This window comes from Hyperolius riggenbachi, chromosome 5, assembly GCF_040937935.1.
Source record: "Hyperolius riggenbachi isolate aHypRig1 chromosome 5, aHypRig1.pri, whole genome shotgun sequence".
In the NCBI taxonomy this organism is placed as follows: Eukaryota; Metazoa; Chordata; class Amphibia; order Anura; family Hyperoliidae; genus Hyperolius; species Hyperolius riggenbachi.
The window spans coordinates 106,876,547-106,900,183 of NC_090650.1; the positions used below are offsets into that span (position 1 = coordinate 106,876,547).

The following is a 23,637-nucleotide window of genomic DNA, read 5'->3' on the forward strand; positions in this document are numbered from 1 at the left end:
AGAGCGCACTCAGTAGGCAGTAGCAGTATTAGGGAAACTTGCCCAAGAAACTCCTTACTGAATAAGTGCAGCTTACTGAACAGGCAGAGCTGAGATTTGAACCCAGGTCTCCTGTGTCAGTGGCAGAGCCCTTAACCAGTACATTATTCAAGAGCTAATCGGGAGAGCAGCCAATCAAGTTCCGAAGATCTTGGGGCCTGAGTGGAGACTTGTTTTCCTCCATGGGCCTTAATTGGCCATTTCATCCTGCAACCTGACTTGCGTGTGTTGGGTTCTTCTTTCATTTTTAATTGCTTGGTCTGTATAGTACTAGACTACTGGATCCTGGTCTCACTTTGTTTTTTAAATCCCGGGTGTTCCTGGAAGATCAACTGGTCCTTATCTCTCAATTTTGGCCAAGTTTATTGGCTGACAATGATACTGGTCTGTGGTGTAACTGGGACAATAGGTATTAGTAGGTCGGCTGAAGGTGCTTGTCTGCACGTGAGAGTAGCAAGTCGATGAACTCCCTTTATGTACTGCTATTGTATGAATTGTAAGAATGTGTCATCTCCAGCTCTACAGCAGAGAGAAGAATGAGCATCTGACACAAATGAAAAAATAAATCATATCTGGCACATTTATAATCTCACAGTAAGTTTTAGATAGACGTGCAACGTTCTTGATTCCTATATTGTGGCTTGTATAACATATATGTGCAAAGCCATCAAAGCCTGTGAATAGGCTGCAACGTCTCAGCTGAAATCGGCAGATTACAATGAAAAGGTCTCATTACGAGTTGACTGTAAAATTAAAGTAATTCATTCCATATGTCTTACCCGAGCTGCGTTTTCCACTAGATCAGCACAAAAAAGAACGTAAATATTCTTTATGAAACAAGCTGTTAAGTATGTAACAGTTCTTTTGTTTTTTTGATTGGCTTATTATTTCAGAATCCATCCTGCAAAGCACCAACTCATGTCTTTGTGCTGCATGCACTAGCTACTCAATGTATGGCAACAATAAAAAGTGGCAAGAGTGCTCTATTCATCTCGCCTATAGAATTTTCTTCTAAACTTTCCTTTGTAAACCAAGCAACAAAGAGAAGCACATATATTTCAGTGAGAAACACTAGAACTGTGTCAGCCAGGACATAGTGGATGATGGAAGTGGGGACTGAGTAATAAAGTTACACCCCAAAAAAACTAGCCTCATGTACAGAATTTTTTTCTTTTTAATTTTAACCTCCCTGGCAGTATGATTAATTCTGGATTTTAGGGTCTTTGTAAAACGGTTCAGATCTGAAAATCAGGAAAAAAATAATACCACTAGAGTCTCTGCAGCAGCCCCTGCTCTCACTCACCTCCCTGGGATCCAGCGCCAATTTTACCTCTGTCCTCCGGGTGGCGCTGTAACTCTTTGGTGAGATCGATGACTGAGATCTCACCACTGTGATTCAGAGCCTCGGAGGAATGGGAGGAGAACCCCTATCGACATCTGAATCCCACAGGAGGCGAGTACATATGTCAGCTGCGCGCTGTACTCTGCATCAGGGATGCTCTCAAATTCGAATTCGGATGAAATTCGAATAGGGTTTTTCGAATTTCATCCTGCTAATTACTGCAGCTGTGCGGGTGGCCGAGGGGGGGTTAATCTTACCCATCAGGCGTCTTCTTGCTCCGTCCCTCGGGGCCTCCCACGCTGCGTTCCAATCCGGCGGTCACGAGATTACATACACTACCTCCTTCCGGGTTGAAGGAGGAAGTGTATAGTCACGTAACGCCGGAATGAAACACAGCGTGAGAGGCGCCAAGGGACGGAGCAAGAAGACCCCTGATGGGTAAGATTAACCCCCCCCCTCGGCCACCCGCACAGCTGCAGTAATTAGCAGGATGAAATTCGAATAACCCTATTCGAATTTCATCCGAATTCGAATTTGAGAGCATCCCTGCTCTGCATAGAGCTTCTGGCAGCTAGCCTGAAAGTAGCTCGGGATTACCGCCAGGGAGCTTAAACTATCACTCCAAGTGAACAAAGTGAAACGTCCCCACTATCCTCCTTCAGTACATCACTTGCACAGACTGATCATTTTACGTATGATTCTAAAATGTTTCTTAGAGTTAAAGGACCACTATTGCATGTCAATGGAAATGCGAATTATAGCATTCCAAATTCAAAAATTTGCATATGAACGTAACGTTAATAACATATAAATTAGTGTAAATGAACTTTATTGATATGCATAAAAAAATTGCAATTTGCAAACTCGGGTAAATAATAAAAAAAAAAAAGTGTGACGCGGAAATAAAAAGCGCAAAATGCAGAATTTTAAACATGAAAAACATGCAAAATAATAGGGTTAGGGCTAATGTGAAGGCACAGTAAATCACTTTTTCCCCCTATGTCTATATCACTTATAGCAGATATATATATTTAAATCTGACAATTCTGGCTGGTTTTCGAGTAGTCCATCTCCTGATGGGGGGAATCTTAGTATTTCCTTTTATCTTTTCAAAAGAACTTCCTAGAAGTGGTTTTAAGAAGGATGTATGCCAAGAAACTAACAATCCAGCCTACTCAAGCGCTCAGATTCTGGCAGTTAGATTGGGTCACTGTAGTCGAGCGGGTGCTTCAAAAAGAAAAGGAGCGGATAGACTAGAATAAAACCTGTAACATTTTTAGTGACAAATCAGTAGTAAAAAAAAATAAATGTTTTAAATTCACTTTACTATGGGACAAATGTATGCCTTAGGGCCCTTCCATTTGCAAAGTGATGCGAATGTGGCTATCTCTCCACATCGCATCACTTCCGCTTGCATTCACATCACTACCGCATCTTCTGATACAGAAGTGGATGGAGGAGATGGGGCATGGATGAGGACAGATGCTACCATGCAAGAAATTGCCTGTGAAATTCTGCCGGTATCCGTTGATGGTTTTAAGCTGAAAATTCACTTCAATGGCATCAAGTCCCAGAGAGAGAGCTCATTTTTCTCTTGGGTATATCACAATGGTACATGCTGGGCTGGCTTCAGCATGTAGCATTGTAGTTTGTTGTGTTGGTGGTATAATGGTTAGGATAGCAGCCTACAGAGTGGTAGGCCTGGGTTCGATTCCCAGCCAATGCGAGTTGGCTTTTGACATGCTACAAATCCTTAAGCAAGCTAATTTTTCTCTTGGATTGATCATAATGGTACATGCTAGGCTGGCTTCAGCATGTAGTGTTAGTGGTGGTATAGTGGTTAAGTGAGTTACCTACCACACACTCAGACCTGGGTTCTATTCCCAGCCAATGTGAGTTGACTTTGGACATGCTACAAATCCTTAAGCAAGCTAATTTTTTCTCTTGGATTGATCATAATGGTAGATGCTAGGCTGGCTTCAGCATGTAGTGTTGGTGGTGGTATAGTGGTTAAGTGAGTTACCTACCACACACTCAGACCTGGGTTCTATTCCCAGCCAATGTGAGTTGGCTTTTGACATGCTACAAATCCTTAAACAAGCTAATTTTTCTCTTGGATTGATCATAATGGTACATGCTAGGCTGGCTTCAGCATGTAGTGTTGGTGGTGGTATAGTGGTTAAGTGATTTACCTACCACACACTCAGACCTGGGTTCAATTCCCAGCCACGGTATGTAAGCTGGCTTTTGAAATACTACAATTCCCTGGAAGACGAGACCCTCCTCCCTCCGGGAGAGAGGGAGGAGGGAGTGAGGGTAATATAAGGAATAACAATCAGCTAGGAACAAGGCTACAAGATCCTAACTAAACTCTCCCTAGCAGAGTCTGTCAGCAGCTGTCCCTTAACTAATTACTGTAGGCAGACGAGTGAGTAAAACGACAGGAGAACCTTGCCTTTTATAAGGGGGGGTGGGGCTCCAAGAGTGAGTGTAGTCTGATTGGTGACAATGTGCCTGTTGACTGTGATGTTGAGGGTCAAAGTTCTGCTCAATGGAGCATTATGGGGCGAATCGAACTTCCGCAAAAGTTCGCCTTCGCCGGCAAACGCGAACCACCTAAAGTTCGCCTGGAACCGTTTGCGGGCGAACCGTTCGGGCCATCTCTAGTAGGGAGCAGGGAAGCTGGCCAGCATCAATGTTTAAATCCTTTTTAGGGAATATCTTTATAAAGAATAAAAGCCTTGCTGGGAATCCCCTATGAAGAAATGGACTAGCCCAAAACCTGTCACTTCTGTCAGATTTCTACTGCCTACAGTGAGTGACAGCATTATAGGAGAAAAGTAATTTATGGCTCATTTTACTCTGGAAAAAAAATGTACTTCTTATTTGTATATGTTTGCATACATTTTAAATTTTACAGTTTTTCGCTGTAGTGGCCCTTTAAGTTGTTCTGGATTTCAAGCACTACTGCTTATCCCACTATTCATGAGGTCACTGTCACTGGTTTTGTTAGATCTCAATCACCGGGTGATTGCAGGCTTACCCTTATTGGGATGCTGTTGATAGCAAGCACTGAGGCTTTTTTGTGTGATCCTGCTGTGCCTATTGTGGAATGGGAACCTCTGACAGCTGCTTGTTACCCAAGGAATCTGCTCCAGCTATAAAAGCACTTGTATCCCTTTTACCATAAGGCTGGTTTCACAGTGGGACGTTGAAGTCCCACGTTACAGCAGCCAGTAACGCAGCCTAACTCACAGCATTGTAAAATCAATGTGCTGTTCACAGTACACACGTTGCGTTAGGGTATAACCCTGCACGTTAAATGAAAGTGCAGCATGCTGTACGTTATACCCCTATAGAGCTGCGTTAGATTGTTTGCACATGCTCAGTGACTAGCCACATGGCTAATTAATATTCACTGCACTGTGGTGACTCGTGGTGGGACTCGTAATGTTGTCCGGATCATGAACGAATCGTTTATTTGATCCGGATCTTTTTTGTGAGTCAAATCATCCGGATCATCACAATGAAAGATTTGGTTCACAGTGGATGTCTGTCTGGAAGAAACAGGAACATACAGAATGTACAGTGCAGGGAAAGTCCTGTCCTGCTAGTCATTTCACCCAGTCTGCTTCCCTAGTAAAATGATTCAAATGATTTGGTTCAAAGATCCAGATCTTTTCAATGATCCGATTCGAATGACCCGAATCTTTAAAAAGATCCGGACTTCCTATCACTATCCTGGAGCGGCTGCTTTGAGAGCCGCATAACGCGGCTCAATCTGACGTCCAACTTCAACACCACCATGCGTTGCGTTAGGGGCACGTTATGCGACCTTAACGTCCCCTAAAACGCGGAGTCTTGGTGGGAAAGAGGCCTAAATGTTTTATGTTGAATAGAAGCATGTAACTATAGCCACAGTAAACCCTGCCAGTGCTGCAGGCCACACACAAAATTATCTACAAAATAATTCATTATATTTGGTGAATACATTTGTAAAACTGAATTTAAGTTTAGAATAGGAATACTAAAAAGTAAAAAAAAAAATATACTGTAATTAAGTATTAGTTACTGTTCTAGAATGGAAAACAAAAGTTTGCTTTCTTAAAACATAAGGAATTTGCAATAATTTAGGTTGGAGTGAGCATATGATGCCTCCCATGATGCATCACTGGTGAATATGCCAATTAGACTTGTTGTCCCTGTAAGCTAGCCACACCTCCAGATCTGCTGCTCTATGTGGTAGGATAAGGATTTGAAACACCCTGAGCTACAGATTACCCAGCAAGCTCATGGTGAACCAGAACTCCTAGGAGTGTGTAAGGGGCTGCAATGGCAAATTCTCTCTCGAGGTACTAAACTCTCGAGGTTTAAGTTTCAAAGAACCCTACAACCCCTGCATTATATTATATTGAAAACACCAAAATACGAACTAATATAATGATTGTAACGGTTCAAAAGAGATCCCTCTGTACATTACAATGAGATCTTTGGAGGAAGTAACCCAGCGCCTGTGGTTTACTCCGGTGTAAATCACACTTAAGCACAATTTATAATTATAGATTCATGCTAAAGCATTCAAGGGCAGAGGAAATGTGTGTATGGGAGATATTTATATGTGATTTTTATATATATCGTAATTTTTTTAATCAGTTGACAGCTGTTTTAGAGCATACTGCGGTGCCAGGCTGAATGAGGGTCTTGATTACTTCAAGATTAGCTATCTTAAGTTTCTATTCATTTTAAGTGTTGTTAGTACGAGGAGTCATTAGTCACTCCCTTGTCTCTTGGAACATCAGCATACATTTACATTGTTAATGAACATTTGGGGTAAATGAATTAATGGCACTCTTAAACATAAATTCAGACCTAATAACTTTCTGTGTCACTGGTATGTTTAAATGTTATCACAGCCAAAGAGCCATTCAAGCCTGCCTTGTAACCACAGAGATATATTACAACGGAAGAATAAAAAAAGCAAATTAAATTGCATTAGCCTATACCCCCAGATATGGAAATAGCTGAATATACATTCATTTAGTATATATAAATGTGTAAATTTGTATAATCCGTAAGGGCGCTAAGTGATCATCTGAAAAATCTAGATCATTCGCAATATAAAAATGTAGCCCTGTTATTTAAGAAATGTTTAGAAATCCCTGTGGCATTTTTTGCTTTTAGTGCTGTGGTATTTTAACAATTGACAACATTTTAATGTTCTTTGTGAGAACTATCTGAGGATTTTTACACGGTATAAAGAGGATTTTTAAACGGTATAGCCATTTATATTTGCATTAAGTATAATACTTAGGGGAAAAAAATGTAAACAAAAGTCATGTTTACTATTGTTTTTTGCTTCAGATCAATATCTATTGTAATTTTAAAACACGTTATATATATTAGATAACCATAAAATATAACCCAAATGGGAGAAAAAAAAAAAAAGAATATATGTAATATACAGTATGTAACTATAGAATTAAAGTTGAAGCCCTATTCCCAGACTAATATATTAGGTAAAAATTGTTCAGAATGATACCATATGCCTCATTCAGATGGGCAGCTAAAGGCAGTGAATTCACCGCCTGTCGGCTGCATTCATACACTGGCTGGGTGCTTATTTAGTCTCGGTACTGGCGGTTGACAGGCCCCCCCCCCCCCGTGGAGTCACATCGGAGAGGGTCTTTGCTCAGATGCCACATTTTGCGCTGTTTTGCCACGGATTAACAATATTGCGTGTCAAGCACCTGTGATGTTACATATGTTATTGTTTGGCTGCATTTAACCTCCCTGGCGGTACGCAGTTTTAGAGGCTGTGTCAGTGGGAGGATTTTTTAAAATAAAAGTTTCGCTATATGCCTAAGCTAGCACTTCGCTAGCTAATTGTGTCCCCCAAGCCCCCGGCAACCAACTAAACCCCCCGATCGCCGCCGGTAATATTTACCCCTCCGCGATCCCACGAGAGCCGCAGCTTCACGATCCAGCTTCACTGTCGCTATGGCGACGATCGATCATGACATCATGCGCAGTCCCGATTCTCCCCATAGCGAAGCCTGGAGCTGATTGGGAGGCTGCGCCATCGCGGGATCCCTGGGGGTACGCATTACGTCGGCGATCGAGGGCGATCAGTGGGGACCGGAGGCACTTGGGGGACATAATTAGCTAGCCAAATGCTAGCTGAAGCATACAACTTTTATTCAAAAAAAATCCTCCCAGGGCCATGCGATACCCTGCGGCAGCTAGCCTGACACTGTGTCAGGCTTACCACCAGGGAGGTTAAATTTCACCCGAATGGCAGACAGGGCCCGAACTGCTTGACAAGTAAGCAGTTAAGCCATCAGCCTGAAAGAGGCCTTACAGGGTTGATCAAAATCCCAAAGTATACTGTATAAATCTAGTTACTAATGACACCTACCTGCTGATTTACCAGGCAGTGCAAAAATGAGCAGAACCCATTATGATATGATAATAAACATTTTGAATGAAATCAAAATATCTTTTTCCTTTTTTAAATCATAACTGTTTCTATTTTTGTACTGCCTGGTGAGTCAGCAGCTAAGTCACTAGTAATTACTGTAACCACTATTAACCAATGTATTTAATGTCTTTGAGATTTTGACCCATCCTATATGGTCCCATTCCAAAACCTTTTTTGCCTTATATCTAGTATATTAGAGAAAAGTTCATGCAATGTCACATATTTTGAAAGTGAAAGGTCAGACTGGACGACCACTTGTGAATTATTCCTAAAAAGGATTCCCGAGTGTGAATGAACTATTATTTATATAGTACTAACATCTTCCACAGTGCTGTACAGAGTATATAGTCTTGTCACTTAACTGTCCCTCAGAGGTGCACACATATTTTCAATTTTAAAATTGAAAAAAATTATTGGAAACTCGAAGAAAAGTGCTAGGGTGTGTATATTAATAAATTGACAATCTAACACACACCACACAATCTTTAGAAAAATTTTAGAAAAATTTCCAGCATTACGGATCAGAAAAAAAATGAGAAATCCGATCAGATTTTTCAGTCGAATAAAAAGCTTTTTTTCCGGGACATCTGATCATATTTATCAAATTGACGTAAAATCGGATAATTTTATCGTATTGTGTGTGGCCACCTTTACTTTTAATAGCAGCCCTCAAGCAAAGAGAAACTACATTTATCTTGCATTTACCACTCCCCATGGATGCTGTCTGAGATTGTACTTTAAAAAATAAATAAATAAATATATATATATATATATATATATATATATATATATATATATATACTTGTGTTCGCTAAATATTATTATTAGAAGCAATCTTTAAAGCCCAAGCACAGACAGGGACATCTGTTGTTTTCTCAACACTGATAAGTGTATTTTTCTGCTTCTAACAGTCTCAATAATAATGTGATCAAGTTTTTCCTGTTACTGCAACGGTTACCTCTACACTTTTGGCACCAGCATGCTAGATGTACTATAGTGGTGCCATATTTACTCTTCTTAACCACTTGCCGACCGCCCACAGCCCATGGGCGGCGGCAAAGTGGACGCCTAAAGGACCGCAATACGCCTTCAGGCGGCGCGTCCTTTAGGCATGCCGGGGGAGCGATCGCGTCATTGATGACGTGCGCTTCCCCCGGCAACTGGCTCCGCCCACCCGCCGTAACATCCCGCCGGCCATACGGAAGCGCCGGCGGGATGTTAACCCCGCGATCGCCGCTACAAAGTGTATAATACACTTTGTAATGTATACAAAGTGTATTATACAGGCTGCCTCCTGCCCTGGTGATCCCAGTGTCCGAGGGACCACCAGGGCAGGCTGCAGCCACCCTAGTCTGCACCCAAACACACTGATCTGCCCCCCCCCGCCCACTGATCGCCCACAGCACCCCTCAGACCCCCCCTGCCCACCCCCCAGACCCCTGTTTGCACCCAATCACTCCCCTAATAACCCATCAATCACTCCCTGTCACTATCTGTCAACGCTATTTTTTTTTTTATCCCCCCCCCTGCCCCCTCCTGATCACCCCCCCCCCCCCTCAGATTCTCCCCAGACCCCCCCCCCCCCCCAGACCCCCCCCCCCTGTGTACTGTATGCATCTATCTTCCCTGATAACCTGTCAATCACCCGTCAATCACCCATCAATCACCCATCAATCACCCCCTGTCACTGCCACCCAACAATCAGCCCCTAACCTGCCCCTTGCGGGCAATCTGATCACCCACCCACACCATTAGATCGCCCGCAGATCCGACATCAGATCACCTCCCAAATCCATTGTTTACATCTATTCTCTCCTCTAAACACCCACTAATTACCCATCAATCACCCATCAATCACCCCCTATCACCACCTGTCACTTTTACCTATCAGATCAGACCCTAATCTGCCCCTTGCGGGCACCCAATCACCCGCCAACACGCTCAGATTGCCCTCTGACCCCCCCCTTATCAATTCGCCAGTGCATTAATTACATCTGTTCTTCCCTGTAATAACCCACTGATCACCTGTCAATCACCTGCCAATCACCTATCACCCATCAATCACCCCCTGTCACTGCCACCCATCAATCAGCCCCTAACCTGCCCCTTGCGGGCAATCTGATCACCCACCCACACCATTAGATCGCCCGCAAACCCGCCGTCAGATTACCTCCCAAATGTATTGTTTACATCTGTTATCTTCTCTAAACACCCACTAATTACCCATCAATCACCCATCAATCACCCCCTATCACCACCTGTCACTGTTACCTATCAGATCAGACCCTAAGCTGCCCCTTGCGGGCACCCAATCACCCGCCCACACGCTCAGATTGCCCTCAGACCCCCCCACCTTATCAATTCACCAGTGCATTAATTACATCTGTCCTTCCCTGTAATAACCCACTGATCACCTGTCAATCACCTGCCAATCACCTATCACCCATCAATCACCCCCTGTCACTACCACCCAACAATCAGCCCCTAACCCGCCCTTGCAGGCAAACTGATCACCCACCCACACCAATAGATCGCCCGCAGATCCGACATCAGATCACCACCCAAGCGCAGTGTTTCCATCTATTCTCTCCTCTAAACACCCACTAATTACCCATCAATCACCCCCTATCACCACCTGTCACTGTTACCCATCAGATCAGACCCTAATCTGCCCCTTGCGGGCACCCAATCACCCGCCTACACGCTCAGATTGCCCTCAGACCCCCCCTTATCAATTCCCCAGGGCATTATTTACATCTGTCCTTCCCTGTAATAACCCACTGATCACCTGTCAATCACCTGTCAATCACCCCCTGTCACTGCCACCCATCAATCACCCCTGTCACTGCCACCCATCAATCAGCCCCTAACCTGCCCCTTGCGGGCAAACTGATCACCCACCCACACCAATAGATCGCCCGCAGATCCGACATCAGATCACCACCCAAGCGCAGTGTTTCCATCTATTCTCTCCTCTAAACACCCACTAATTACCCATCAATCACCCCCTATCACCACCTGTCACTGTTACCCATCAGATCAGACCCTAATCTGCCCCTTGCGGGCACCCAATCACCCGCCTACACGCTCAGATTGCCCTCAGACCCCCCCTTATCAATTTGCCAGGGCATTATTTACATCTGTCCTTCCCTGTAATAACCCACTGATCACCTGTCAATCACCTGTCAATCACCCCCTGTCACTGCCACCCATCAATCACCCGCTGTCACTGCCACCCATCAATCAGCCCCTAACCTGCCCCTTGCGGGCAATCTGATCACCCACCCACACCAATAGATCGCCCGCAGATCCGACGTCCGATCACCTCCCAAGTGCAGTGTTCACATCTGTTCTCTACCCTAAACACCCACTAATTACCCATCAATCACCCCCTGTCACTGCTACCTATCAGATTAGACCCCTATCTGCCCCTAGGGCACTCAATCACCCGCCCACACCCTCAGAATGCCCTCAGACCCCAGCCCTGATCACCTCGCCAGTGCATTGCTTGCATCTATTCCCCCCTCTAATCACACCTTGAGACACCCATCAATCACCTCCTGTCACCCCCTAGCACACCTACCCATCAGATCAGGCCCTAATTTGCCCCGTGTGGGCTCCTGATCACTCGGCCAAACCCTCAGATCCCCCTCAGACCCCCTTCCGATCACCTCCCCAGTGCATTGATTGCATCTATTTTCCCCTCTAACCACCCCCTGAGACACCCATCAATCACCTCCTGTCACCCCCCTAGCACTCCTATCCATCAGATCAGGCCCAATACAACCTGTCATCTAAAAGGCCACCCTGCTTATGACCGGTTCCACAAAATTCGCCCCCTCATAGACCACCTGTCATCAAAATTTGCAGATGCTTATACCCCTGAACAGTCATTTTGAGACATTTGGTTTCCAGACTACTCACGGTTTTGGGCCCGTAAAATGCCAGGGCGGTATAGGAACCCCACAAATGACACCATTTTAGAAAAAAAGACACCCCAAGGTATTCTGTTAGGTGTATGACGAGTTCATAGAAGATTTTATTTTTTGTCAAAAGTTAGCGGAAATTGATTTTTATTGGGTTTTTTTCACAGTGTCATTTTTCACTAACTTGTGACAAAAAATAAAATCTTCTATGAACTCGCCATACACCTAACGGAATACCTTGGGGTGTCTTCTTTCTAAAATGGGGTCACTTGTGGGGTTCCTATACTGCCCTGGCATTTTAGGGGCCCTAAACCGCGAGGAGTAGTCTAGAAAACAAATGCCTCAAAATGACCCGTGAATAGGACGTTGGGCCCCTTAGCGCACCTAGGCTGCAAAAAAGTGTCACACATGTGGTACCGCCGTACTCAGGAAAAGTAGTATAATGTGTTTTGGGGTGTATTTTTACACATACCCATGCTGGGTGGGAGAAATTTCTATGTAAATGGTCAATTGTGTGTAAAACAAATCAAACAATTGTCATTTACAGAGATATTTCTCCCACTTAGCATGGGTATGTGTAAAAATACACCCCAAAACACATTATACTACTTCTCCTGAGTACGGCGGTACCACATGTGTGGCACTTTTTTACACCCTAAGTACGCTAAGGGGCCCAAAGTCCAATGAGTACCTTTAGGATTTCACAGGTCATTTTGCGACATTTGGTTTCAAGACTACTCCTCACGGTTTAGGGCCCCTAAAATGCCAGGGCAGTATAGTAACCCCACAAATGACCCCATTCTAGAAAGAAGACACCCAAAGGTATTCCGTTAGGAGTATGGTGAGTTCATAGAAGATTTTATTTTTTGTCAAAAGTTAGCGGAAAATTGATTTTTATTGTTTTTTTCACAAAGTGTCATTTTCCATTAACTTTTGACAAAAAATAAAATCTTCTATGAACTCACCATACTCCTAACGGAATACCTTGGGGTGTCTTCTTTCTAAAATGGGGTCATTTGTGGGGTTCCTATACTGAACTGGCATTTTAGGGGCCCTAAACCGTGAGGAGTAGTCTGGAAATCAAATTCCGCAAAATGACCTGTGAAATCCTAAAGGTACTCATTGGACTTTGGGCCCTTTAGCGCAGTTAGGGTGCAAAAAAGTGCCACACATGTGGTATTGCCATACTCGGGAGAAGTAGTACAATGTGTTTTGGGGTGTATTTTTACACATACCCATGCTGGGTGGGAGAAATACCTCTGTAAATGACAATCTTTTGATTTTTTTACACACAATTGTCCATTTACAGAGTTATTTCTCCCACCCAGCATGGGTATGTGTAAAAATACACCCCAAAACACATTGTACTACTTCTCCCGAGTACGGCGATACCACATGTGTGGCACTTTTTTGCACCCTAACTGCGCTAAAGGGCCCAAAGTCCAATGAGTACCTTTAGGATTTCACAGGTCATTTTGCGGAATTTGATTTCCAGACTACTCCTCACGGTTTAGGGCCCCTAAAATGCCAGGGCAGTATAGGAACCCCACAAATGACCCCATTTTAGAAAGAAGACACCCCAAGGTATTCCATTAGTAGTATGGTGAGTTTATAGAAGATTTTATTTTTTGTCACAAGTTAGTGGAAAATGACACTTTGTGAAAAAAACAATAAAAATCAATTTTCCGCTAACTTTTGACAAAAAATAAAATCTTCTATGAACTCACCATACTCCTAACGGAATACCTTGGGGTGTCTTCTTTCTAAAATGGGGTCATTTGTGGGGTTCCTATACTGCCCTGGCATTTTAGGGGCCCCCAACCCTGGGGAGGGTTGGTTGGAAATCAAATTCCGCAAAATGACTTGTGAAATCCTAAAGGTACTCATTGGACTTTGGGCCCTTTAGCGCAGTTAGGGTGCAAAAAAGTGCCACACATGTGGTATCGCCGTACTCGGGAGAAGTAGTACAATGTGTTTTGGGGTGTATTTTTACACATACCCATGCTGGGTGGGAGAAATAACTCTGTAAATGGACAATTGTGTGTAAAACAAATGAAAAAATTGTCATTTACAGAGATATTTCTCCCACCCAGCATGGGTATGTGTAAAAATACACCCCAAAACACATTCTACTACTTCTCTTGAGTACGGCAATACCACATGTGTGGCACTTTTTTGCAGCCTAACTGCGCTAAGGGGCCCAAAGTCCAATGAGCACCTTTAGGCTTTACAGGGGTGCTTACAAATTAGCACCCCCCAAAATGCGAGGACAGTAAACACACCCCACAAATGACCCCATTTTTGAAAGTAGACACTTCAAGGTATTCAGAGAGGGGCATGGTGAGTCCGGGGCAGATTTCATTTTTTTTTGTCGCAAGTTAGAAGAAATGGATTCTTTTTTTTTTTCTTTTTTTTTGTCACAAAGTGTCATTTTCCGCTTACTTGTGACAAAAAATAATATCTTCTATGAACTCACTATGCCTCTCAGTGAATACTTTGGGATGTCTTCTTTCCAAAATGGGGTCATTTGGGGGGTATTTATACTATCCTGGAATTCTAGCCCCTCATGAAACATGACAGGGGGTCAGAAAAGTCATAGATGCTTGAAAATGGCAAAATTCACTTTTTGCACCATAGTTTGTAAACGCTATAACTTTTACCCAAACCAATAAATATACACTGAATGGTTTTTTTTTATCAAAAACATGTTTGTCCACATTTTTCGCGCTGCATGTATACAGAAATTTTACTTTATTTGAAAATTGTCAGCACAGAAAGTTAAAAAAATCATTTTTTTGCCAAAATTCATGTCTTTTTTGATGAATATAATAAAAAGTAAAAATCGCAGGAGCAATCAAATAGCACCAAAAGAAAGCTTTATTAGTGACAAGAAAAGGAGCCAAAATTCATTTAGGTGGTAGGTTGTATGAGCGAGCAATAAACCGTGAAAGCTGCAGTGGTCTGAATGGAAAAAAAGTGGCCGGTCCTTAAGGGGTAGAAAGACTGTGGTCCTCAAGTGGTTAAACTACAAAGCAAAGTGGGAGCAGAGTACCAGGAGACCAGTGGGTGGTTTCTTAAGGTGCATGGATCTGCAAATCCACCCAAAACAAGCTGTGTTATGACTGACACTATGAATCAGTCTAAAAAGCATGCACCATTCCCAGCCTAGAACAGATGCAGCATTCACTTCCTGCTAACTGACTGTAAGGCGGAGTTAAAGTTTAAATCTGTTGAAAACATCCTTTCAGCCAATGACATTGAGGCTCCTAAAAGGGAAGTGATGAGTGGTAAGGGGGTGGATCAAGGAGGATATAGTCTTTGACAATGTGGCTTTTAGGGGTCTTTTTTCATCTGATGTTTAGGTTGCTGCTGACTGTCCTCCTGGCTGGGTAAAATGGGTATGTGTAATGTTGGCTGTATTTTAGGAGATATTGGGAAGCTGCATTTCAGGTTACAGTTTAATGATTACATTGTGGTCATTGTTTTCCATGGTTAATGCTTTACATTGTTTAATTGCTCTGTACTTGTTGCTTTCTGTAGTTTCATTGATGTCTGTACCTGCATCGGAAATCTCAAATGTAACAAGCTTTACTTATACTGTTGTTGATGTGTATTCCTTTGCTGAGCAACTGCCTAGAACTTACGAGAAATATATATTGTTGTATTTATTAATATCCCCTTGTTGATACAATATTTTAAGCAATATCGGATTTCTTACAAGGGAACTTTATAAGGTGGCCAGTAGACACTGAGGTTGGCCTGCGACTAGGTCTCAGTGTTCAATTTTGGCCCACTTTGTATTTGAGTTTGACACCCCTGCAATAGATTAAGGACACTTCAAGGTAATGCTTTAGTTACCGGATTTTCCGGAATAAAAGACACATCTAGGTTTAGAGGGCAAAAACCAGGGGGGGGGGGGAATATACTAAACCCGATGCGTCCCTGTTCCAGGAGAGTCTTGTACATGTTTTCCACCATTGTCCTCCTGTACAGTACTGGAGGGGAAAAAAACACAAAGACAACGGGAGCCCAAATGGTGCAGTATGTCACAAGTATTGAGTATTCAAAGGTACTTCTGTAAAAAGGGTACTCACGAAGGTGGGTTGCATAGGGGGCAACCGACCACTTCAGGCAAGTGGAGTATCTTAAACCTGACTCCACTCAGGTATACCAGCAATCCTGGATTCGGTCGCTCTCTTAGCAAAAAATCCTGTGCACCTTGAATACCATAGGTGGTGCAATTCCACCTTGGATCAGGTGCACAAGGCTCCCCTCAGAGGGCGGGGGGAGTAAGGCACAGTAGAAGATAAAGAGGCGCCCAATGTATTTAAAACACTCTAAAATGAATCAAACAAAAAAGATGAGGTGGCTTACCTCACAGACGACAAACTCACTTTAGGTAAGGAAGTTTAATTGAAAATTAAGCACAGGCAATGAGTTTCGTGGGACCCTGCCCACTTCCTCAGGCCAAATAAAAGTGCCATTGCAGTCTATTTGCCACATGCCGGGGAGAGGCGCCCCCGAATGCGGCAAATAGACTGCAACAGCACTTTTATTTGGCCTGAGGAAGTGGGCAGGGTCCCACGAAACGCGTTGCCTGTGCTTAATTTTCAATTAAACCTCCTTACCTAAAGTGAGTTTGTCATTTGTGAGGTAAGCCACCTCATCTTTTTTTGTTTTATTGATTTTCGAGTGCTTTATATACATTGGGCGCCTCTTTACCTTCTATTGTCCTCCTGTGTTCACTGTGCCCCCCCCCCCCCCCCCGCTGTCCTCCTGAGTGTGTCCATGTGTCCCCTCCAGCCCCCATGTGTCCCCCTCCTGTCCTGTTTGTCCTCCAGCCCCCGTGTCCACTCCTGTCCTCCTGTGTGTGTGTCCGTGTCACCTTCAGCCCCCGTGTGGTCCTCAAGTCCCTGTGCCCCATCCTGCCCTCCTCTCTGTGTCCGTGTCCCCTCCTCCTCCCTGCAAGTCTCTGCGTGGTATGCGAGAAGTCTGCAGATCGCCGAAGATGGAATAGGAAGGAGAGCGGCTCTGCAGCTAACTGTTCTTTTGCAGGGGTAGCGTTAACATGCTGCTTCCCCTAGTAAAGGCTCCTGTTGATGAGTCAACAGGGGCTATCACTAGGGGAAGCCAAATGGAACTCCAGATGTCTGCAGATTGCCGCCGCTGGAATAGCTAGGAAGGTGAGCTGCTCTGCCCATAAATATTCTTTTGCAGGGGTAGCGCTGACATGCTGAAGGCAGAGGAGCACACAGCGGACAACACATCGATGGAATCAATAGGAAGGTGAATTGCTCTGCCGTTATTGTTACTCAGGGGAGCGGAGACATGCGGGAGGGGTAGGTGGATCACACAGGAGGACAAGGCAGGGAGTCCCCAACGTAACAGCGGGTCGGTGGTGCATATCGGCGGGCATTCTTAAGTCGGGGCATTCCTGTCTTTGGAATATAAGACGGGGGACTTTTTCTCCCCATTCTTTGAGGAGAAAAGGTGCGTCTTGTATTCCAGAAAATACGGTAGTTTCCTGTATTTAGAATTTATGTCTAGGCCAAAGGCTTATGTTTAAGTTTCGATGAGTGTTCCTTTTGTAGTTTCTTTCAGTGTTAGACAAGTTCAGAACTGCTGAATGACTTTATAATAGCAATTTCTTAAGAAAACACTAAATAATAATAAGCCTCACCTAGGAGATGGAAGTTGAGATTAGCAAAGCACAAAATAATTAACACCACTACTGGTTAAATTAATTGGCAGTAAGAAACTTTGATTTTCTAAACTGAACTTCTGATGCCTGGGTGGAGCCAAGTAGCATATTAGGATACTTTTTGCTTATTACTTAAAGTGAACCTCCAGACTAAAAATCTACTCAGCAGTACTGAAAAGGCTTGGTGTTTCTTTAACAGTTTCACAACATCAGAACTTCGTTTTTCTTATAGAAGTTTCATTTTTAGCTGCATTTTTAGCTAAGCTCCACCCATTGAACCAATGAAATTGCATGTTTGAACCAGTCTGATGGGCCCAATCATGTTATTCAATTTGTACAATCTATTTAATACAATCTAATTGATCAAATCAAGCAATCCGAAAGTGGCGCACACCATTCAGAGAGATGGCATGGGAACTCCTTGCCCGCAGAGGGTAGCGAGAGCCACCAGCTAGTACTTAATAATAAAAGTGCCAAGAGTAATAAGATAAGAAAAAAATGAACAAAACATACAAATAAATCCTTTAAAAAATTCTCTCTATGGTATTACTGAAACCTGTGAAAAAAAATACATTTTTGCTTTAAGCTAATTTTAGTGGTTAAAAATAAAATGTTAAGCTAACCAGACCACATAAAATCACATCACACTTAAAGATGCATTGCTGCTTATGGTGTGATCACACAAAAGCTCCCAACCAGCACTGTAACTTTGCCTTGCGCTAGATATCGGGAAGGCTGCTTCCGCACAGACATCCAGCCGCAGAGAAGAACGTGCGTTCGGCGTGAGACTTCAATGAAATGCACAGCACAGTTATTTTAGATTTAAGATTACAAATAAATTTCACTTCCTTGCTTCCAGATGCACGTGCTCAATGACTGGAAAATGAGTTTAGGTGTCATGGTGTATAACAGACTACTCGCAGAATGTTTTCGCGACAAGGATCACGTTTCAAGCAGCTTGTTAGGCTCATCACTTCCTCAAACTATGTTGTCACTGCTAGAGAGTGAGTGAGGAATACAAGGCACGGCTGACACACATAATCACAGGCAGTTTTTCGCTCCCCATGCAGCTCTCAGTTGGATTACAGCTTATTATTACCCTAAATTGAAAGAACTGCAAACTTTAACTACAATTATTTTAATTTGATTTTATGGTCTTGGTAATCAAGAGCATATCTTGTGTCAATCATGCAGAAATAAAACAAAAGATTTTTTTTAAGAGCACCGCATCAGCCATAAAACCTGCATAAAATAATATTAAAGTACACCAGTCAAGTACATATTAAAAACTCTCTTATTTTTTCACGCAAAAAGGTGGCAGCGCATTACGCAGGCCGCTACTGAACCTTTAAATGCACACTGACACATTAAGGTTATAGTATTATGCATAGTGTATGAAGCCAGTGTCAAGGGAATCACACTATTCACAGCTCTCTTAACTTCTACATTGTTGCTTTCTTTTCCTTTTTTTTCTGATATTTTAGAAAACATAAAATGTATGTGATTATTCAACTCCATACTTCTAGCAAATTTAAAACCAATCACAATTTGAAATGAAACTCCATTTTTGTTAAAGAAAAAAAAAATCTTTAACTCAATGTTATTTAAGAAAAAAAAAACTCTTTAATTTCAAGTTTCACTTATAAGGCGACAGTGCTCAGTTTGGCTTTTGGATCATATCGCACTGGTGCACACAACTTAACCAGATTCACACTTTTCTGCAAGAGCTATTTGTTGAACGGAGTAAGGCCTGGAACCCACTACAAAATGCTAGCGATTGCGTCTTGTAGTGGGTTCCAGGCCTTACTCCATTCAACGTTTTATACGAGATTTCATGAGCGTTTTTGGTAGCAATTTTAAAAACTGTAAGGTTTTTGCCAGTGCAGTTTCTAGGCTAAAATGCACCCAGGGCGAGGGTGTAAAAACTGCGCCCCCCCCCCCCCCCCCCCGAGCAAGGTATGGGTGCGCGCAGTATAGGTTAGCCAGGTCTAGTTGCACTTAGTATAGGTCCCCCCAGTATAGGTAGCCAAGAATAGGTACCCCAGTATAGGTAGCCAGGCATAAGTGAGCCAGTATAGTTGCCCCCGCTATAGGTTAGCCAGGTAGGTGCCTCCAGTATAGGTAGCCAGTATAGTTGCCCCCAGTATAGGTTAGAGAGGCAGGCGCCCCCGGAATAAGTTAGATAGGTAGGTGCCCCAGTACAGGTTAGCTAGGTGGGTGCCTCTAATATAGGTAGCCAGAATAGTTGCCTTCAGCATAGGTTAGATAGGTAGGTGCCCCCAGTATAGGTTATTTAGGTAGGTGCCTGCAATATAGGTAGCCAGTATAGTTGCCACCTGTATAGGCTAGCTAGGTAAGTGCCCCCAATACAGGTTAGATAAGTGCCCCCAGCGTAGGTTAGATCGGTAGCTGCCCCTCAGTGTAGGTTATATTAGGTAGCTGCCCCCCCAGTGTAGGTTAGATAGGTAGCTGCCCCCTAGTGTAGGTTAGATAGGTAGCTGCCCCCCAGTGTAGGTTAGATTAGGTAGGTGCCCCCCAGTATAGGTTAGATAGGTAGGTGCCCCCCAGCGTAGGTTAGATTAGGTAGCTGCCCCCCAGTATAGGTTAGATTAGGTAGCTGCCCCCCAGCGTAGGTTAGATTAGGTAGGTGCCCCCCAGGGTAGGTTAGATAGGTAGTTGTCCCCCATAATGGAGGGGGGAGCCGAAGCCGCGGGGAGGGCAGCCCCGACATCTCCCTCCCTCTCCTGGGCCGCCCTCCGTGCTCCCCCCTCAGATGCAAAGCGAGCAGCCAGGGAGGAAGCGCTGTATACAACATACCTCCCTGCGTTCCAAGCGCTGCTCTCTCGCCGCCGGTCTCTCCCTCTCTGCCTATATGATGATACACACGCTGCTTCCGGAAGCAGCGTGTGTATCATCGTATAGGCAGATAGGAAGAGACCGTCGGCGAGAGAGCAGCGCTTGGAACGCAGAGAGGTATGTTGCATACAGCGCTTCCTCCCTGGCTGCTCGCTCTGCATCTGAGGGGGGAGCACGGAGGGCGGTCCAGGAGAGGAAGGGAGAGGTCGGGCTGCCCTCCCCGCTGCTCCGGCTCCCCCCTCCATTACAGCGCCCACCTCCCACCAGCTCCCAACAGCGCCTCGGGCGACGGCACGGGCCGCACAGCCCTAGAAACGGGCCTGGTTTTTGCCAGCGATTGTGTAGCGATTAGCGATTTTAAGTCTGATTGGGCCTTTCAATTAATTTTCATTTTTTTAAAGTGTGCAGTAACTTCAAAACGCTAGCAAAATCGCTCTGTGTAGGTTTTGATGAGCGATTAGTCCAGCGTTTATATATTTTACATTGCAGAAACGCTAACCGCTAACGCTAAAAATGCTGCATGTCCTGCTTTTTGCGATTTGGTAATCGCAATAGCTCCAGTGGAATTTGGCCCAACCATTAACATTAGCTGAGCATTTAGGGAAATCGTTAGCAGTTTGAATCGCTCCCTAAACGCTCAGAAAATCGCTCTAGTGGGTTCCAACCCTCAAATGTTTATTTTTAGCCCTAGAAAAATCAATTAGTACTGTAGTGACTAGTTCAACATTGCTTTGCAAATCTCACCAATCTCTACGACCATTTTATGCAGTGTAGTAAAGAATAGCCTCCTTCCATTATTAAAGGATACCTTAAGCCTCATCTACACGGGTAGATGAGGCGGCGATGTGGCTTATCAATCGAGCCGCTAATTCGGCTCGATTGATAAGATCCGACAGGTCGGATCTTGCTACCGCCGATTCCCTGCTCGTTCCCCGCGAGGGGACAATGGCAGGGAATCGAGCGGAAGATAAGAGGCGCCGGCGGGGACGAGCGGGGAATCAAATCTGGCGCACGCGCGGTGAGCATGGACGCGGCCGGTACGCGCAGGGATGCGGAAGAGGCGATCCGGCGGCTAATCGAGCCCCCGGATCGCCTCCACATCTCCCCGTGTAGACGGGGCTTTAGGGTAGACATACACTGGTGGATTGCCACCAGATCGACCAACAGATAGATCCCTCTCTGAACTAATCTGATCACAGAGGGATCTATTGGCTGCCCATACACTGCACACAGATTTGAATCGATTTTAGCATGAAATTAATTCAAAACCTGTGGAGCCGGCACTGCCGCCTGCCTCACCCTCCCCAGGTCATTCCTGCTTCCCCGGCCAGCAGCAATAACATCACCTGTCCGGCTGCCGGGATCCAAGCAGGTTCACTTCTTATGCCGTCCTCCATGTCCTCTTCGCTTTCTCTCGCCCCGGGGCAAGCAGAAGTTTAAACAGTAGAGGGCGCTCTACTGTTTGAACTTTGGATTGTCACAGGAGGCGACAGGAAGTGAAGAGGACATGAAGAAAAATGCCAGCCAGAAGAAGCCACAGCACGGACCTGGGGACTCACGCCGGGCGGACAGGTGATGTTATTGCTGTCGGTCGTCACTGAATCCAACGCTGCTAGCGATGTGCTCCCAACCCGTCGGCAATTGAGCAAAGTTTTCTGTCAGGACCGATCGACTGAATCGACTGATGTTGGATGGCAATTGATCGATAAGTCAGCGTTTGCTGCCTGCAATAATATACTGTCATTTGCCTTGCTAGACAAACTAAAAAGTTGGTAAAATCTTACCTTCATCCGGTCTACTTAAGTCACACTGTAAAGGATCAAATCCAACCTCTTCTGATTGTAGAGGGGTGACGTGATCTGGGCCCAGAGTCCTGCATTGTGTCGCTCATATCAACAAATATCTTTCTGAAACAGAAAACAATGACACATGCTGACATTTATCTGTGCTAGTAAATTTGCATATTTCCAGTTATTTATAAACAAAAAAAATATTTTCATAAATCCAATATATAATATATTTTCCATTATGCTTCTGAGCTTTTCTTTCTTTTTTCCCCCTTTTTTTCTAATCTTACAGGAAAACTGACCAGAGAGGGATATGGAGGCTGCTATATTTATTTCCTTATAAACAATACCAGTTTCCTGGCATCCTACTGATCTTTCATCATTAGTGTCTAAATCACACCCCCTGAAACAAGCATGCAGCAAATGCAGTTAAACGGACATCAAACTTGTGTCTGCATGCTTGTTCAGGGTCTATGACTAAAAGTTTTAAGGACAGGGGATCATCAACCAGGGAATGTGCATTGTTTAATAGGAAATAAATATGGCAGCCTCCAATTCACTCTCAGGTCAAATTCTTAAAGAGGAGCTCCACTGAAAATAATGTAATAAAAAAGTGCTTCATTTTTACCATAATTATGTATAAATGATTTAGTCAGTGTTTGCTCATATCTTTCCTCTCCCAGATTCACATTCTGACATTTATTACATGGTGACATTGTTACTGTGGGCATGTTATGTAGCTGTTTCTAGCTGTTCTGGCTGTTAGACCGCTCTAAACAGCCATTTCCTGTCTGTGAACATTGTTACATTGTGGCAGTTTGCCAGGAGTACCGCGGTATTCAGAGCCTCTAGTGGAGTGGTTTCAGCACAAAATCAGTCACACAGCACCCCTGATGGTCTGTTTGTGAAAATCATTCTATTTCTCATGTAAAGGGGGTATCAGCTACTGATTGGGATAAAGTTAAATTCTTGGTTGGAGTTTCTCTTTAAGCAGGTCCAAACTCGCCAACATGGCAAAGTCCAACAAGTACAGAGCATTCTGCTCCTGAACTTCTCCTACTCTCCTGCGCCATGGGGTACATGGGCGATTTTAACAGCTCAAGTTCACAATGGGGCGTTCCAGTGCAACGTAATGGAGGCGTTTAAACACAAAAAGTCGCACTGCATTATCAAGTATATTTGACATACAGAGTGCATCTGGTGCAATCCGATATAACGAACTACAGTATCCCAACAGAGTGAATGCAGTGCAGTACCGCATAAAGTGCACGTTAACAGTGGATTTTAAGCATACAATTCATTGACTGTATGCTTCACTGTATGCGATGCATAATGTGCAATGCAACTTTTCCATTCCATTGCCTCCCTGTTTTTACAAGGAGCACAATGCAGCTCCCACTGTGAACCTAGCCTCAAAGCAACTCATTTTTAAAAGCTTCATGTAAAATCATCTACGGTATGCCACATGCAGCAAATACATACAAGGTGTTAAACCCCTTCATGTCGGA

General features: G+C 44.0%; 1 protein-coding gene across 1 annotated transcript in view; it reads right to left on the reverse strand.

Annotated features, from left to right (window-relative positions):
* TBC1D5 (TBC1 domain family member 5) overlaps positions 1-23,202 on the reverse strand; it is a 510,822-nt gene extending 487,620 nt beyond the window's left edge. The window contains exons 1-2 of the mRNA XM_068238274.1: positions 23,136-23,202; positions 22,127-22,228 (exon numbers count right to left, since the gene is read on the reverse strand). Coding sequence (XP_068094375.1) covers positions 22,127-22,228; positions 23,136-23,202 — 169 coding nt within the window. The remainder of the gene's footprint in view (positions 1-22,126; positions 22,229-23,135) is intronic.
* Positions 23,203-23,637: the final 435 nt, after the last annotated feature.